Here is an 18,473-nt window from a genome sequence, read left to right as displayed (position 1 = left end):
CTCTTTGTCTTGTTTTTCTCCTCTGCGGAGAGCTTTGGCGAACAAAACCCCTCTGTAGTCCCACTTTTTTCTCTGCACTCTTTCCCATATAACTGTCTTGGCACATCATCAAAGAAAGGGAGGTGGAAACGGTGTGGAGATATGAGATATGAGGCAGTCGCATCAGCAGCTTCAGTCCTAATTTGTCTTTTCACTTAGTAATTCAAGAAAGGCAGAAAGATACAAAGGACCAGTACTTGTTTTGCTTTGTGCATCCTTCTTCTTTATCCTGTGCATATTCCTCTTGCTCTTATTTGAGCCAGCAATCCCTGAAGTACCATTCACTCCTTTGCAAACCACAGCTTTAAAGGTGAGCTTAGAAGACTTAGCCAGACATAGCAGTTGTGCTGTCCCAGACTGGGCCACAAGCTGATTACTTTTTTAAAAGTGGATGCAATGTTTTGTATAAGGTACAGCAAATTTTATATGATGTGTAATTTATGTAAATGTGTCACTTTCTGGTTGTTTTTTGTTCTTTTCTTTTAAGGAAAAATATCTTTAGGAAGATGGTAAAGATTTTCACCCGTGCAATGGCCTTCGAATGGTTCTGGAAGTATAAATTATTTACTCCATGAGCTGTCTAAATAATAATTTATAAAGGGGTTCCCATTATGGCTTAAGGAAAATGAATCTGACTAGCAACCATGAGGACGCAGATTCAATCCCTGGCCTCCCTCAGTGGATTAAGGCTCCACTGTTGCCATGAGCTGTGGTGTAGGTCGCAGATGCGGCTCAGATCCCAAGTTGCCTTGGCTGTGGTGTAGGCAGCTACAGCTCTGATTCAGCCCCTAGACTGGGAACTTCTGTGTGCAATGGGTGTGGCCCTAAAAGGACAAAAAAATAAATAAATAAACAATAGGGATGGGATGGATCGGGAGGCTGGGGTTAGCAGATGTAAGCTATTATAAATGGAGGAGATAAACTACAACGTGCTGCAGCGAACTCTATCCAATGTCCTATGATAAACCATAATCGAAAGAAATATTTTAAAAAAGAATGTGTGTTTATATATGCACAACTGAATCGCCTTGCTCTACAGCAGAAATTAATGCAACATTCTGAAGAAATCAACTAGACCTCAATTTTAAAAAGTTAAAAAATAATAAATGTGTAGGCAATTAAAAAAAAGAATAATTTACAACCAATAACCAAGTCGTGATGAACATCAGTGTAGGCATAGCCTTCCTCTCACATCAAAACCCATTCATTTCAACTCTCATTTTCAGAGTTCCTGTTGTGGCTCAGTGGTTAGCGAATCCGACTAGGAACCATGAGGTTGCAGGTTCGATCCCTGACTTCTCTCAGTGGGTTAAGGATCTGGCGTTGCTATGAGCTATGGTGTAGGTCGCAGATGTGCCTCGGATCCCCGCATTGCTGTGGCACTGGCGTAGGCCGGCAGCTACAGCTCTGATTCAACCCTTAGCCTGGGAACCTTCCTATGCTACAGGTGCAGCCCTAAAAAAGACGAAAATAAATAAACTCTCCTTTTCCACCTCCACAAAATGACTGTTTATTGCCATACTTTTGTTTTCTTAGTGTTCGGTCCTAAATGAGAAGCTGGAACAGCTGCTGCAGGCTTTGCACACAGATTCCCAGGCTGCCTCCGTTCTCCCGGGCCTCAGCCCTCTCATCGTGGAAGAAGATCCTGTGGAATCTTCCAGTGAAGAATCTTTGTGCGAAAGCCGGGAACAGCTCTTGGACGACACTCCAAAACCTTCGTCCCAGAAAGCCATCAAACCCAGGGAGATAATGCTGCGAGCAAACAGTTTAAAGAAGGCAGTGAGGCAAGTCATTGAAGAGGCTGGAAAAGGTACACGTTCACAAAAGTGGCTTTTGAAGACATTAGCGGCACTCCTGTTACGAGCACGAGGGAATTTGCAATTTCATCTTGGTCAGACTGGACACTCTAAAAAAAAAAAAAAAGAGAGCTCAGAGATACATGACCCTGGAAACATAAAAATAAAATTAAAAATTACCTTTAAAAAAAAAAAAAAGCTCAATTAAGCTGACAATGGGAAACAAAAGGCTAACTAGAGAATTCCCATTTTAGAAATTGCATTTGGAGTCGATAAGCAATGAGATGCTGCTGTATAGCACAGAGAACTGTGTCTAGTCACTTGTGATGGAACATGATAGAGGATAATGTGAGAAAAAGAAAATAGATATATGTTTATAGAAAAAAAAAAAAAAGCTCAGATACATGACCTTGGAAACATGCAAATACAATCGAAAATTACTTTTAAATAATATTTCTAAAATTTAAAAAATTTTTTTTCATTGGAATCTGTTAAATTCTTAAAGAAAATCAAACTTAACAAACCACTTTGAAAAGGTTTTCTTAACATTCATGTCCTGTTTATGTTGCTTCTTTCAGAGTTTACAAAAGTTTCACCTTTATTGTGATTGTGTTCATATAGTGTGTCTACTTCTCTTAGAATTGTAGCAGTAGTAATTTGATTTTAATAGTCAGAAACCCTTTATGTATTGTCTCATAATTGGATTTGTAGTTCATTCTCTACAAGTCTCTAAAATTTCATTCTCTAAAATTCTCCTATTTTTATCTTCCGATAAAAATATAACTTTGAGGAGTTTCCATTGTGGCTCAGCAGTAACAAACCCAACTAGTATCCATGAGGATGCGAGTTTGATCCCTGACCTCACTCAGTGGCTTAAGGATCTGGCGTTGCTGTGAGCTTCGGTGTAGGTTGCAGATGTGGCTAAGATCCCCAGTTGCTGTGGCTGTGGCGTAGGCCAGGAGCTACAGCTCCAAGTCGACAATTTAAACTATTTTGACAATTTAAAATACTTCTTTTTATAATCTTTAGTACTTCCAGACATCCCATGCCCCCAGGTTTTTTTGCCAGTCAGTATTTATTTGTAAAGGTGGGAATTCTTTGGGTTTCTATTTCGGTTTTCCTTTTTTCAGCATATTTTAATATGTATAGATTTTATTTTCGCTTGTCCAAACATATTTCTCTTCTTACAACTTAAAGTTATGGATGACCAGACGGTTCATACCTCTGAACCAGTTAATCAGTCATTCGATTATGACAGCACAGAAACAGATGAGTCTAAGGAAGAATCAAAAGAAGACGATGCAAAAGAGTCCGTAACTGGTAAGAAAACTGCAATGAAATTATTTGGGGATTAAATAAAATATAATTCTGCTTTTAGTTTTTGAAATAAACTATTTGTAACTGTTATTTTTAACAAAGTCCTTTCAGAAGTTAAAGCTTAGATATTCATGAATGCTAAGGTAATAAAGGTAGCATTGCTGGAGTTCCCGTTGAGGCATAGCAGAAACGAATCTGACTAGGAACGGTGAGGCTGCGGGTTCAATCCCTGGCCTCACTCGGTGGGTTAAGGATCTGGCATTGCTGTGAGCTGTGTAGGTCACAGGTGTGACTTGGATCTGGTGTTGCGGTGGCTCTGGCATAGGCTGGCAGCTGTAGCTCCAATTCAACCCCTGACTTGGGAACCTCCATATGCCACAGATGCGGTCCTAAAAAGCAAAAAAAAAGTAACATTATTTAGACTAAAGTCAGGTACTGTCATACCCTTTTTTTTAATCACATAATCCAGAGATGATCATAATAAGCTAAGGCCTTGGGCACCAAACATGGCTATTTTAATTTTCCTGAGGCAAGAGAGAAGAAACACCTAAATTAGCAGATTTTAACTTGTTTTAGCCCTCAGATTATTTTGAGAATTATATGAAAGCTGCAGGCCCCATGTGCATAAACTTGGCATTCAAATAATTTAGTCCCTTAAGTTCCACTCATCAGCCTAGATGGGTAATAATTCTTATCACTAAATTTAAGCTTTAAAATCATAAGACATCTAGTTACAACCCTATTTCTACTGGAATTCTCTTTGCCAGGAAATTAATCTGTAGTTGCTTGAAGAATATTAACTATTTCTCTACCTTTTAGGTTTTCATGGAAGATGACTTTATACTTTTAATATTGCATATTATATAAGGGGCAATTATTAATTTACTAGATTAAAACAAAGCAGAAATTAAAATGTGGATGAAGATGAAAGGGTGATATGGAAATAATTACACAGTACTAATGAAAAGTCAATACTGTTTGAAGTCATTTGTTTTTATTTTTTTTTTCTTTTTTGCTTTTACTTTCATGACATATAAACTTTGGTAGATTACTTAAATTCTCTGTGGTTTTCTCATTTGTGAAATGGGGATAATAAGGTACTTCCTTGTTGTGAAGTTTGAATAAGTTAACATGCCTAAAGTGCCTGGAATGGCCTCTGGTTCCTTGTGCCGAAAAGGAATGTTTGCATCATTGTCACTGTATTACTGCTACTGTTTCCACGGTTGTTGCCTACTAATTACACTCACCTTGAAGGAGTAGCCGTTAATTGTATTTAAAACTCTTAGAAACTTTGAAATCAGACCTCACAGACCTCATGTCTATAACCAGACCTCACAGACCTCCATATCTGGCATACAAACCAATGTGTGCATATTCTGCAGTCTTAGCCGTTCGAGACCTTATATGTACCTGTTCCATCACACAACCCGATTCCTTCGATCTTTTAGACCTTCAGGGTCCCCTTTGCAGCGTGTCATCCTGTGCGGGCATATTTGATAACCCTCTTGACCTCTGGTCATGGTGCCTTCAGACCACTCAGCTGCACTGCCTCCCACTCTGGTGGTCCCGCTCGAATTGCTGGAAAGTTTTTCTTCTATTAATATTATTGAGCTTTCTATTATGCGCCTTACATTTCTACCCATAATTACAGTTACCATGAAGAAAATTGTATGTGTGATAGATACTATTAACAGGAACCACTACTGGCGTTTGTGTCGTGCTTTGTGGTTAGTTTGAAAGCAGTTTTACACACATCGTTTCATGGTACTGAGGATGACTCTGCCACGTGACAGCCCTTAAAGGATGCTGGAAACAGCTTTCATGGCATCCTTTCTTCATCCCGCACCTTGTATCTTCTTTTCCAGATTCTCTCTCCTAAATTGTTTCACCCGTCTTAAACTTGATGATTTTAAACATTCTGTTTTTCTGGTTATACCCAGTGGTCCGTATGATGCCCCATTAAAATATCATGCCTCGTTTGGGGCAAAATTCTCCAGATATTTCTGTCATGTCACCCGTATACTCCTCATTCTGCTTATAATGAATGGCTCTTTTTGGAGGGCTGCTTTTTCAGCACTCATTCGTTAATGGTTTTCCAACCAGCTACCCTCCCACCTAAGACCCTCATGAATTTGACACCTCCACTGTAGTCTGCAAAGGAAACTAAAAAAATACAGAAACATGGAGTTCCCGTCGTGGCGCAGTGGTTAACGAATCCGACTAGGAACCATGAGGTTGCGGGTTCGGTCCCTGCCCTTGCTCAGTGGGTTGAGGATCCGGCGTTGCCGTGAGCTGTGGTGTAGGTTGCAGACGTGGCTCGGATCCCGTGTTGCTGTGGCTCTGGCGTAGGCCGGTGGCTACAGCTCCGATTCGACCCCTAGCCTGGGAACCTCCATATGCCGCGGGAGCAGCCCAAGAAATAGCAACAACAACAACAACAACAACAAAAAGACAAAAAGACAAAAGACAAAAAAAAAAAAAAAAAAAAACTACAGAAACAGAGATGTAGGTACTGATGTTGAGTAGACATAGATTATCCAAGTCTTTAATGGTGCAGTGTTTGATCTTATGTTTTGGCTAGTAATCCAATTTAGTAGGAATCTGTATCAGTAGAAGTGTTTTTTTTTTTGAAGCACGTTCATTGTATGATTGAATTTTGTAATAATTTATGTGTCTGAGATGTGCAAGATACCGTACATTAATAGGATCAATGAGATGTTATGTTTAAGAAGAACCATGAAACATTAATTTGGTTACCTGCAAAGGCACATCAGTCTCAGTCACTAGGATGCTCTCTGGTTTTTATCAGACATGAATATCAAAAGGTTGTTTTTATTAGAAATTAGCTCCAGGGCTCCCATCTGTCCAAAAAAAGAGCAGCTGTTCTGCTACTTTTCTTTAGTGCAACTGGACTGTTTTTGAACAGAAAGATGAGCGTGTGAGATTAACATAGTTAGTTTGTAATTAGTCTTAGGGAGGGTAAAGATAAGTGAGTTTTAGAGTATTTTTAAATTGAGTTTGAGGATTACTGTTTTCTTAAACACCTGCCAATTGCTCCTAAATTAAAGATACTATTTGCTCTCCATTAAATTGCCCCAGTTTAGAGAGAATTAAATCGCTTATTGTTTACTTTGAGAGTAATTCTGTTTTGGAATAATTTTTTTTTTTTTTTTTTTTTTTTTTGGTCTTTCTAGGGCCCCACCCTCAACATATGGAGGCTCCCAGGCTAGGGGCCCAGTCGGAGCTGTAGCCACTGGCCTACACCACAGCCACAGCAACTCCAGATCTGAGCCGTGTCTGCGACCTACACAGCTCACAGCAACGCCAGATCCTTAACCCACTGAGCAAGGCCAGGGATCAGATCCGCAACCTCATGGTTCCTAGTCGGATTCGTTTCTGCTGCACCACGACAGGAACTCCTGGAATGGTTTTATAAATGTAGTGATCTTTGATGAAAGAATGATAGAAGTGTTTTGGACAAATCATTGTCTTAAGTAAATAATTAATTGAGAAATACGGGAAAAGTATATTGGCTTCATTTGAAAAAATTACATTTTTCCTTCCATGTATAGAAGAAAACAGTAACTCATGTTTCACTGTTAGCTCTGGGAATTATGTTAACTTTGATCATTTACCCAACATTTTTTATTGCATTAATAGTATACATTACAAATATATATGTTCCATTTGCAAAAATTGTCAGATTTCAAAATTTTCATTTTCTTTAAATATAGATTGCTCATATTACAAGTACCACTGATCTTTAATTATGGTAGTGTCTATTTTCTGTTGATCACCATCTGTTTGAAATGAGAGATCAAGACATCTGCCTGTGGGAGTTCCCGTTGTGGCTCAGCGGTTAATGAATCTGACTGGCACCCATGAGGACACAGGTTCAATCCCTTCCCTTGCTCAGTGGGTTAAGGATCCAACATCACCATGAGCTGTGGTGTAGGTCATAGGTGCAGCTCGGATCTGGTGTTGCTGTGTCTGTGGTGTAGGCCAACAGCTACAGCTCCGATTCTACCCCTAGCCTGGGAACCTCCACGCACCATGGGTACAGCCCTAAAAAGAAAAAAAAAAAGCCATCTACCTGTGGCAGATTCCTTCCATATAGTAAATTCCAAGAAAATGAAAAGAAAATGGTAAAAGAATAGGTAAACACAACATAATATTTTCAGTTCTACTAATTAAATATGTATGAAATTATATCATGAGTATATAGGGACCATCCTAATTTTATAACCTTAGCAATACTTCTTTTTAATCTGGACTTTTTGCCAACAGTTAAAACTGCACCTCGGTCTCCAGATGGCCGGGCAAGTCGTCCCCAAACCGACTCTGGCCCTGGTCCAGCTGTGGCAGCCAGCAAAGAAAACCTCCCTGTGCTCAATACCAGAATAATCTGCCCAGGTAGTACACGTTTTGAAGCATGGTGTCTATTTACGTGTGTCTGCGAACGTGTATACGTACTCATTTTCATGAACTGTAGAAATGTGTTCTTAAAGATAAATGTTCCTTTAAGAGAATGTTCTTGGTACTCTTATCCGTCAGAGTCCAGATCCTTAGACTTTGATGTGTATAAGAATTGCCTAGAGAGTATTAAAACACATGTTCCTGGACCCTGCCCTGAGAAATTTTGATCAAGTAGTTCTCGAGTGGAGCCCAGGAGTCTGCATTTAAGTGCTCAAGGTAAACTTGATCTTATATTTTATTTATATGATAGTGTCTCCACAGCCTTCCTCCCAGTTTTAAGCCACAGTCTCTGTAGTTATTTTTAGACTCGTAATGTTGCTTCATTGTGGAGCCTCTGAGGCATCTATCCCAGCCCCGATAAGAGCTTGGGGTTAGGACAGTGTTAGTGGAAACCAAAAGACTTGTGTGGAAGGGGAGGAACGTAAATATAGATGTCTCAGAGGACTCCCTAAGTGCCACTTTCTGACTTAGTGAAAATGTTCCAGATTCATTCCAGAGTAGATGAGAACCTAAATTACACCCTGAAAATCAGTTTCGTCTGCAAATTATTTTTAAAGGTGAATCACAATTCAGTAATCATAGCTGGAGACTTTTATCCCACCTTCACAGTGAATAGAACAACTAGACAGAGATGAACAAGGATATAGAAGACTTACAAACACATAAAACAAGTATACCTAACATGTCTACCAAACACTCCACCTAACAGTAGCAGAATACACATTCTTGGAGTTCCCGTCGTGGCGCAGTGGTTAACGAATCTGACTAGGAACCATGAGGTTGCGGGTTCGGTCCCTGCCCTTGCTCAGTGGGTTAACGATCTGGCATTGCCGTGAGCTGTGGTGTAGGTTGCAGACGCGGCTCTGATCCCACGTTGCTGTGGCTCTGGCGTAGGCCAGTAGCTACAGCTCCGATTCGACCCCTAGCCTGGGAACCTCCATATGCCACGGGAGCGGCCCAAAGAAATAGCAAAAAAAGACAAAAAAAAAAAAAAAGAATACACATTCTTCCTAAGTGCACGTGGAACATTGTCTAGGATTGACTGTATCTTAGGCCATAAAATAGTTGTCAGTAGAATAGTCTTTTCCGTCGGTGGTGATGGGACAGCTAGACATTCCTGTGCAAAAAAATATGATGGACCTCTACCTCACACCATATATAAAATGACTCATTATGGATAAAAGTTTTAAAGGTAAGAGCTAAAAATATAAAACTATAAAAAGGCAACATAGATCTAAAGGTTCATAACCTTGGATGAGGCAGTGGTTACCTAGACATGACTCCAAAAGCACAAACGAAAGGAAAAAAGATAAATTAGATTTCGTAAAAATTAAAGGTTTTTGTGATGCAAAGGGCCCTGTCAGGAAAGTGAGATGGCAGTGCCCAGAAGGGGAGAAAAGAGTTACAAGTAATATATATGATAAGGGACTAGTATCCAGGGTATATAAATAGATCTTAAAATTCAATAATAAAAAGATGAATATCCTAATTTAAAAAGAGGCAAAAGAACTGAGTAGAAGTTTTTCCAAAAAGATATAAAAATGGCATAAGCTCGTGAAAAGATGATCACCATCACTACTCATCAAGAAAATGCAAATCAAAACCATAATAAGATACTACTTTACCCTATCAGGATGGCTATCAAAAAAGACAGCTAGGAGTTCCCATTGTAGCTCAGCAGGTTAAGGACCTGACCTTGTCTTTGTGAAGATGTAGGTTCAATCCCTGGCCTCACTCAGTGGGTAAGGATCTGGTGTTGCCATGGCTGTGGCATAGGCTGCAGTTGCAGCCCTATTTGGACCCCTGGCCCAGAAACTTCCATATGCTGCAGATGCAACTGTAAAAAAGAAAAAAAAAAGGACAGACAGATAAAAACAAATATTGGCAAGGACGTGGAGAAATTGGAACTTTCATACACTACTAGTTAGAATGTGAAGTGGTGCAGCCATTTTGAAAAAGTTTGGCAATTCCCCAAAGGCTTAAATACAGAGTTAACGTATAACCCAGAAATTCCACTACCACATGTATAGCCATGAGAACTGAAAATATATGTCTGCACAAAAACTAGTACATGCTTGTTTATAGCAACATTGTTTATAGTAGCCAAAAGTGGAAACAATCCAAATATTCATCAAGTGGTGAATTGAGAAACAAAATATGATATATATCCATACAATGGAGTATTACTCAGCCATGAAAAGGGATGGATCATTGAAAACATGATGCCGAGCAAAAGAAGCTAAATACAAAATGGCACATCTATGATTCCATTTACATGAACTATCCAGAATAGTCAAATCCAAAAAGAACAGAAATAGTTTAGTGGTTTCTAGGATCTGGGAGCAGGGGAAATGAGGAGAATTGGAAAATGACTGATAATGGGTAGGGGTTGTCTTTGGGGGATAATAAAATGTCCTCAATTAGATAGTAGTGTTCATTGCACAACTTTGTGTATATACTACAACAATGGAATTATATAGGTTTTTTTTTTATTGTAAACAACACACTGAATATTTTCTTTTCTTAATAGTTCATCTGAGAATTCTCTGAAGGGAGAAGTCTATACTTGTTGTGCCACTTCCATGACAAGCCCCTTGAGATGAGCCTAAGACTTTTAAAGAGCATGCTAAACCAATCTCGAGGGAAGTGTGATGGGGTCTTAGAGAGGCCCTTACTTTCCAAAAGCCACCTCACCTTCGGCTTTTCAGGGATTTTTTTTTTACAAGCTCAGTCTGACCCTTTATGAAATTGAGTTTATTTTTGCAAGAGGTGAGTGGATTTAAAGTCTGATCTCATGAGCTTTATCTAGGTTCTAATATTTATGTGATTCTAGGTCTTATTTCTATAATCCCATCCAAAGTAAAAATAGATGAACCAAAAAGAAAAAAAATAACAAATAAATAAATAAATAAAGAGCATGCTACAAACACAAGAAATAGCTTCCAATCTGTTTTCTAAGACTAATAGGATCTGAAAATTATCAGGTCTTTAGTTGCCATGAACAAAGGTGTGCCATTTGGGAATAAAATTTTTCGTCTTTTTTTAAAATAAATTTATAGTTGAATTAGAAAGTTGTTAGTTTCAGGTATATGACAAAGTGAATCAGGTATACATATGAATTATATACTTTAAAAGGGTGAATTTTATGGTATGTAAATTATATCTTAATGAAAATATTAAAAATAAATGAAATATTTAATTTAATATTTTAATACAATAATATTTATAATAACATATTAAAATAAGTTACTAAATCCAGAACATGTTTGGTTCTGGAAAGGCTTCCATGTGTACAGAAGACCCGTCTTCCAACTTGGAATTCTGGGAGGAACCTTTCTGGGCTAAAACCGTAAACATGGCTAATTTTAAAACATTTTAGAACAGAGTATACTTTGCTGTGGGGCAGCTGGAATTTGACCCTTCATCTCTTCCAACTGTTCTTGTCTCTCCCCAGAATGGTTGTTTTGTTCATTTCTCTATGTATTAGACTTAAAGGAAAGTGGCTTAACAAAGTATAAGCAGCATGTTACACTTTGCATGTTCAAAACTCTGAAGTTAAACAGCAGAATAAAAATCATCTTGATTATTTGGTAATCAGCTAAACTTTGTAGCTAAAAGAATAAAAGTCTTCCAAAAGGAACACACTGTTGAGGGAAGGAACGTTTGCTCAAGAAAGGCCTTTTTTCCTAATTTCCTCGTGTTTCTCAATTGCATGACGTTTTCATCTTCACTCGTCTTTCCTTTCTGTTTTGTTCCCTTGGGTCCCTACTTCTTTATCTTCTTTCCAGATTTTAGTGCTCCCAGCCTTACTGTTCAGTAGGGTAAATTCACTAGCTTTGGGTACTGTAGTTAGTTATTGGAGAGCTAACTGCTTGTTGAAATAACTTTGATGTTTTGCATATTTAGAGGTAAGATAAATGCTTCATTTTTTTATATTCAATACTCTGTTGTTCTAAGACTCATAAATAGCCATGTTTATTATTTTACTACTTATTCTTGAAATCAACACTGAATTTTCACCTTAGTATGTCAACATTTTTACTTGAGTATTATAATCTGTGCTCTGAGGGTATGGAAGTGATAAACTCCGTGTCATTCTGGCTAATTCAGCCTTTACTATAAATTCCTTACGGACCTACGACCTTGTTTGCTCACTTGTTGAAGTTACAGAATCATTGATGGTAAATGAGAAACTCACAGAGTGACTCCTGTTTGTGGACTTTTTATTGTGGTCCTCGGCTTCTTTTTTATGACAACGTAGAGCTCCCAAGGAGCATCAGACACCTTGTATTTACCGTCATAGTTCTTAGTTTTCATTCAAGAGAACAGACACGAAACCATGCTTTGGGGTCAGATGTTTGAGATTAGATCTGAAAACAATGGACTGGCTCTTTCTGTTTTTCTCCTAACATATAATCCTCTTTTTTTTTTTTTTTCTGCCCAGGTTTAAGAGCAGGACTAGCTGCCTCCATTGCTGGGAGTTCTATTATCAACAAAATGTTACTAGCAAATATCGATCCTTTTGGTGCAACGCCATTTATTGACCCAGATCCAGATTCCGTGTAAGAAAATGCTCTTGTAAATATTTTTCTGGGGGCTTTTCTTGTTTCTGTTTTCTATGAACGGTGACATTGTAAATGCATTCCATTGAGCACAGTTCCACGTACAAAAAGGAGAGTCAGAAAATTTCAAAAGTTGATCAGGACGCATTCTTTGACCCGTTTGAAATATGTTGGTTTTCATCATTTGTTCCTATGGTAGGTTTCCTGCCAGCCTGTGGTCTCAGATAACAGCCCTGGGGTGAAGGGAGTCCCAGCTCTATCCTCTTTTCCCTGGAATATTTTATTCATTCGGTGCCTGCATTCGCATATTTTTGCTACCCCTGCCTCCTCATTTTTTCCCTCCATCTTGCCAATTCTGTCATCAAGTTCCACATTCAGCTTCTAGGTTTAATTAGTTCAGAAAGCTTCTGACCCACATTGATCCCTTCCCTTCTTAAAACTCCTTAACACAATTTGGCATTTCAACATGGACTTTCTTTTTCTCCCATATTTAAATTTGTCTTTGTCGTATTTCATGTCTCTAGTGACACTCTTGAAAGACGGTCCCACACTTTAAACTTTTTCGAGCTTTCCAAAGCACCTAGAAAAAAGGACTTGAACTAGTTGTTCTCTGCTCAATAAATAGGCAGTAAGTGTACAGGTGGAGAAGACTTTCTACTGAAAAAAAAAAGAGGAGGAGTTCCCGCCCTGGCGCAGTGGGTTATGAATGCAACTGCAGGAGTTCCCATCGTGGTGCCGTGGAAACCAATCCGACTAGAAATCATGAGGTTGCTGGTGCAATCCCTGGCCTTGCTCAGGGGGTTAAAGATCTGGCATTGCTCAGACACCACTTAGATCTGACATTGCTGTGGCTCTGGCATAGACTGGCAGCTATAGCTCTGATTGGACCCCTAACCTGGCAACCTCCATGTGCCGTGGTTCTATCCCCGGCCTGGTGCAATGGGTTAAAGGATCTGTTGTTGCTACAGTTGTGGTGTGGGTTGCAGCTATGGCTCGGATTCAATTCCTAGCTCAGGAACTTCCCTATGCCGTGGGTTCAGCCATAAAATAAAGAAAATAAACAAACAAACAAAAAAGGGGAGTTTGGGAGCTCCCTGGTGGCCTAGCGGTTAAGGACCTGGCATTGCCACTGCTGTGGCGCAGGTTCGATCCCTGGCCCAGGAACACCCACATGCTGCCAGACAAAAAGAAAAAGAAGAGTATTGGCATCTGACTGCAAGTCCGTCCCATTTGTGTATAGAGAGGGGCTTATGCAGGAGATAAAGGAACTAAGATTTCATTGCAATTAATGGAAAAGCATTACCATGACTCTGTCTCCACTACCCTGTCCACCCATCCCTCTATGTCACATGTACCAAAAATTACAGACACGTACTGATGTCGTGCACAGGACATAGGAATAGGAAATGACTCCTGCTAAGCTTTCCTCTCTTCTGTAAGAAATGGAAGCTTAAATGGTTTCAAGTGCTTTTTTGTGTGTAAATTGTAATTGTTGTTATGACCCTGAAATTGACTGTCATGTGGTTTTTCTTATTACAGAGATGGATATTCAGAAAAATGTGTCATGAACAATTACTTTGGGATTGGTTTGGATGCCAAAATTTCTTTAGAATTTAATAATAAGAGAGAGGAGCACCCTGAAAAATGCAGGTAATTTTGGTATGGTAATAATGTTATTATACGAAGGCACTTTTACTTTAATTTCATTTAGTACCTCTTTTGCTCTCTCTGCCTTTAAAGAGTGAATACATAATAGTTCCTGAAATACTCTGCCAATCTTTATCTTCAGGAGCCGAACTAAAAACTTGATGTGGTATGGAGTCCTGGGAACCAGAGAGTTATTACAGAGATCATACAAGAATTTGGAACAGAGGGTTCAACTTGAGGTAGGTTCCTCTTGAAATAGAGACATTTTGGATTATCTTACTTACCCAAAAAAGAGATTTCTTTGTGAAGCTGATTTGGCCTCACTTTCTCTTAAATAGTGTTGAAACACTCAATGGGGAGTTCCCTTCGTAGCTGATCGGTTAATGAACCCAACTAGGATCCATGAGGATGCGGGTTCGATCCCTGACCTCACTCAGTGGGTTAAGGATCCGGCCTTGCCGTGAGCTGTGGTGTAGCTCACAGACCTGCCTCGGATCCCGAATTGCTCTGGCTGTGGTGTAGGCTGGCAGCTACAGCTCTGATTGGACCCCTAGCCTGGGAACTTCCATATGCCGCAGTGCAGCCCTAAAATAGCAAAAAAGCAAAACAAAAGCAAAAACACTCGAGGGAAAAAAAATAGAGGTGCTTATCACCTTTTACACCAAAGGAGGTATAGACACTGGATACAAGTGACACATTTAATCATCATTGTCATTAGATCCTGAAATTTGGATGTTCCTATGGAGTCGTGATGTTCTGTGAATAGGTGGGGCCGTGGGAATGCATATATGGGTTAGCATTTGAAACAGATTTTTCCATGTAAGTTTTCCAAATTCTGACCCAATTCTGTAAAGCCTGAAGTTTCACAAATCCCTGAAACTATCACTCATAGTAAATTGAACCTCTTAATTTAAACATTTTTTTGTTTCAATTATTTCTAACAAGAAGTTAGGGAAATGAAAAAAGATGTTTGAGCATTTCAAATTTTAAGTTTTTTGTTTTTGGGGGGTTTTTTTTCACTAATTTAAATAGGAAATTAAGGCCAGCAAAAGTTGGATTTCCCATCGTGGCTCAGCAAAATGAATCTGACTAGAATCCATGAGGATGCAGGTTGGATCCCTGGCCTTGCTCAGTGGGTTAAGGATCCAGCGTTGCCGTGAGCTGTGGTGTAGGTCGCAGACATGGCTTGGATCCCATATTGCTGTGGCTGTGGTGTAGGCCGGTGGCTACAGCTCTGATTCAACCCCTAGCCTGGGAATCTCAGTATGCCACAGGTGTGCCTCTAAAAAAGCAAAAATAAAATAAAATAAAATAGAAATAAAAGTTAAAAAGAAGGGGGCAACAAAAGCTATTTAATCTCTTCTGATTACAAGAAAAACAAGATTGGAGACACGGCCCTGAAAAGTCTACTAATTTCTTAGAATATTATTTGCTTTTCAAATTTGTTCCAGGGCTCTCTGTTTATGCTGATAGGCATGTCTTTCCTATCTTATATCTTTTTATAACCAGATTTTTTTTTTTTTTTTTAGTTTTTTAGGGCTGCACCCATGGCATATGGAGATTCCCAGGCTAGGGGTAAAATCAGAGTTACAGCTGTCGGCCTGCACTACAGCCACAGCAACGCAGGATCTGAGCGGCAGCTGCAACCTACACCACAGCTCACGGCAACACCCGATCCTTAACCCACTGAGCAAAGCCAGGGATCGAACCTGCAACCTCATGGTTCTGAGTCAGATATCTTTCCGCTGCGCCTCAGTGGGTACTCCCATAACCAGCTATTTTTCACTGAGGTATAGACTGCATACTGAAAGATGTAAAATCCTAAGTCGGCAGCTCAATGAATTAAACAGAGCATTATTATTTTAGGTGTTATCTTAATACTGGAGTGTGGACTAGAGCGGTGCCTGGCTCATTCATTGTCAGCTCAATGTCCTAGTGAAGATAAACCTATTCTATCTCTTACTATAGAGCCCAACTACAGGATCAGCACGTTTAATTTATCACTGCTTATAAAGTTAGATGAACCCGACATGGTGTCCATGAGGATGCGGGTTCAATCCCTGACCTTGCTTCATGCATGGAGGAGCTGGTGTTCCTGTAAGCTTTGGCAAAGGGCACAGATGCGGCTTGGATCCGTATCTGCTGTGGCTGTGGCTGTGGTGTGGATTTCAACTGCGGCTCTAAGTCGACCCCTGGCACGGCAACTCATATGCCGCAGGTGCACCTGTAAAAAAAAAAAAAAAAAAAAAAAATTTGTGTAGACTGACATAAAAAAATGAGATTGATAAATTAACAAAATGTTTTTAGATTGTTATCAAGTAACGTATGTGTTTCTTCATTGCCACGTCATATGACAAAGATCTACTGGCATATATAAGAAGTCTCACACTTTGGAAATAATGATGAACATAAAAGATAATAGCAATATCTGGAACATCTGTAATCAATACAAACTCTCTGTTTCTATTGGCGATGAAGTCCAAGCATTGCTATTATGTGGTTTGTTGTCTACATTTATAACTGAGGGCAGGGCTAAATTTCGAAGGTTGCTGACCATCAGAGAGATGTTTCTACCATTCAAGTTCACAGGCCCTTGACTCTATCTATGGACTCCTGGTTTCCGAACTTCAGGTTAAGAACTCTTGACATAGACGTTTATGTTAAATGATTTAAAGGAAAATAAAATTAGTAAAATGAGATAAATGAAAGCATGTTATTATACACGTAAAGTCATGGAAAAACAATTTAGAGAATTCTTTGCCATAGTAAAAAATAAACAAACCAAACACCTGCTATTCCTGAGGACTATGGAAGGTCCATTATTTGAAATTTTATTTTCACGATGCTGGGTCACTTGACTCTTTTTTTTTTTTTTTTTTCCCGCTCTTTAGGGCCATACTTGCGGCATATGGAAGTTCTCAGGCTAGGGGTCCAATCGGAGCTGCAGCTGCCAGCCTACACCACAGCCACAGCAAGGCCAGATCCAAGCCACGTCTGCGACCTACACCACAGCTCATGGCAACACTGGATCCTTCACCCGCTGAGTGAGGTCAGGGTTTGAACCAGCATCCTCATGGATACTCGTTGGGTTTATTAGCACTGAGCCACATTGGGAACTCCTGGATCGTTTGAGATAAAAGTGAAGGAAAGAGACTTAGCATTTGGGAAACTTTTCCCAGAAAGATCCCTTCCACCAAGTGCCAGTCGTTAGCAAATAAAAACTCTTAACTTACTGCACAGAAAACGTTTCCTTTCCCTGTTGTGTTGTATAGAAGAAAGTGAAACTGAGTTCAAGTCCTACCTGAATCTGTGCAGAACAAAGGCTTTGATCTTGAGTTCTCCTTCCGCAAAATGGATAAATTAATGCTTTTGTGCAGAATCGTAATTCATGGAGCGAATGTATAAGAAATCACCGTTTAAACCAAAAAGAGATATACGAACAGAAGTTCTCTTGTGGCACAGAGAGTTAAGGAGCCAGCGTTGTCACTGCAGCAGCTCAGGTCTATCCCTTGGGCGTGGCCATACGAAAAATAAAGAAAATAAATGCAACTGCAATTTTATAGCATTTCACAGCATTATGAACCACAAGTGGAAATGTGGGGAAACAGAGAAGATATAAAACAATGTAATACTACTAAAGTTATTTTGGAATATGAGAGAAACAGTGAGTCAAGTGACCTTAATTTATTGAATCTGGCTGCTCATATTTTCCCTATGAGACTCTGTGAAATGGATATTAAGCTCTTAACTCTGGGTATTTTGCCTAATGCAATTCAGCAAAACATATGGCACTTCTGAGAGTTTTCATCTTTTTCCATACTCTGCCTGCAAATTGTGTAGCTGTTTATAAAATGTTTGAGGACTATTCTGAGTTTTTTGTAAATATTCCTTTTTACGGAGATAGCGCTTTTTCCATTTCCTTTTAGTCATATGACTTAAAACAGCTTTTTCTAAAAGCACACAAAAATATCTGTTCGGTTTATTTGGTTCATAAAAAATTTATTATTCAAACAAATGCTTTATGTTGATTCATTCGAGAAGCACACATTGAGAGATTTCCCATCATGGCGCAGCAGAAATGAACCCGACTAGAATCCATGAGGACTCGGGTTCGATCCCTTGCCTCTCTCAGTGGGCTAAGGATCCAGCGTTGCTGTGAGCTGTGGTGTAGGTCGCAGATGAGGCTCATATCCCATTGCTGTGGCTGTGGTGCAGACCAGCCGGCAGTTGCAGCTCCAATTCAACCCCTAGCCTGAGAACTTCCACATGCCGGAAAAAAAAAAAGAAGTATATTTTGAGCGCCAGCTGTGCCCAGATACACTGTGGCACTCTGAGGGTGTTTTCCTGTAAAAGAAAAGAAAGGAATTGTAAACACACCTGTGGGGTGGGGGTACATCAAGTGTAATATATAATGTGTTCTTACTCCTTTAAATTGGCTGAAAAGTAGGTTCTCTATTTATTCTCAAAGTTGAAGATAATGTTGCTTGGGCCTTAAAATGCAATTGTTAAAAAATTGGAGTTCCATCGTGGTGCAGCGGAAACGAATCCCACTAGGAACCATGAGGTTGCAGGTTTGATCCCTGGCCTTGCTCTGTGGGTTGGGGATCTGGTGTTGCCGTGAGCTGTGGTGTAGGCC

The 18,473-nt window shown here is 39.5% G+C and overlaps 1 protein-coding gene across 25 annotated transcripts in view; it reads left to right on the top strand.

Moving 5' to 3' along the window:
• The window catches only part of DGKH (diacylglycerol kinase eta), a 287,539-nt gene that overhangs the window by 235,617 nt on the left and 33,449 nt on the right, over positions 1–18,473 (top strand). For all 25 annotated transcript variants that reach the window (XM_084981862.1, XM_084981873.1, XM_084981865.1 and 22 more), the window contains 6 exons: positions 1,576–1,849; positions 3,033–3,155; positions 7,440–7,565; positions 12,073–12,190; positions 13,730–13,840; positions 13,980–14,076. In XM_084981862.1, coding sequence (XP_084837988.1) covers positions 1,576–1,849; positions 3,033–3,155; positions 7,440–7,565; positions 12,073–12,190; positions 13,730–13,840; positions 13,980–14,076 — 849 coding nt within the window. The remainder of the gene's footprint in view (positions 1–1,575; positions 1,850–3,032; positions 3,156–7,439; positions 7,566–12,072; positions 12,191–13,729; positions 13,841–13,979; positions 14,077–18,473) is intronic.

The sequence above is a fragment of the Sus scrofa genome, chromosome 11 (assembly GCF_054392235.1).
Source record: "Sus scrofa isolate SSC_HxYL_T2T_F1_AM1 chromosome 11, Sscrofa_HxYL_maternal_Yorkshire_Landrace_v2.0, whole genome shotgun sequence".
Taxonomy (NCBI): domain Eukaryota; kingdom Metazoa; phylum Chordata; class Mammalia; order Artiodactyla; family Suidae; genus Sus; species Sus scrofa.
The sequence above is the reverse complement of the archived record's forward strand: the minus strand, read 5'-3'. Positions and strand labels throughout refer to the sequence as shown.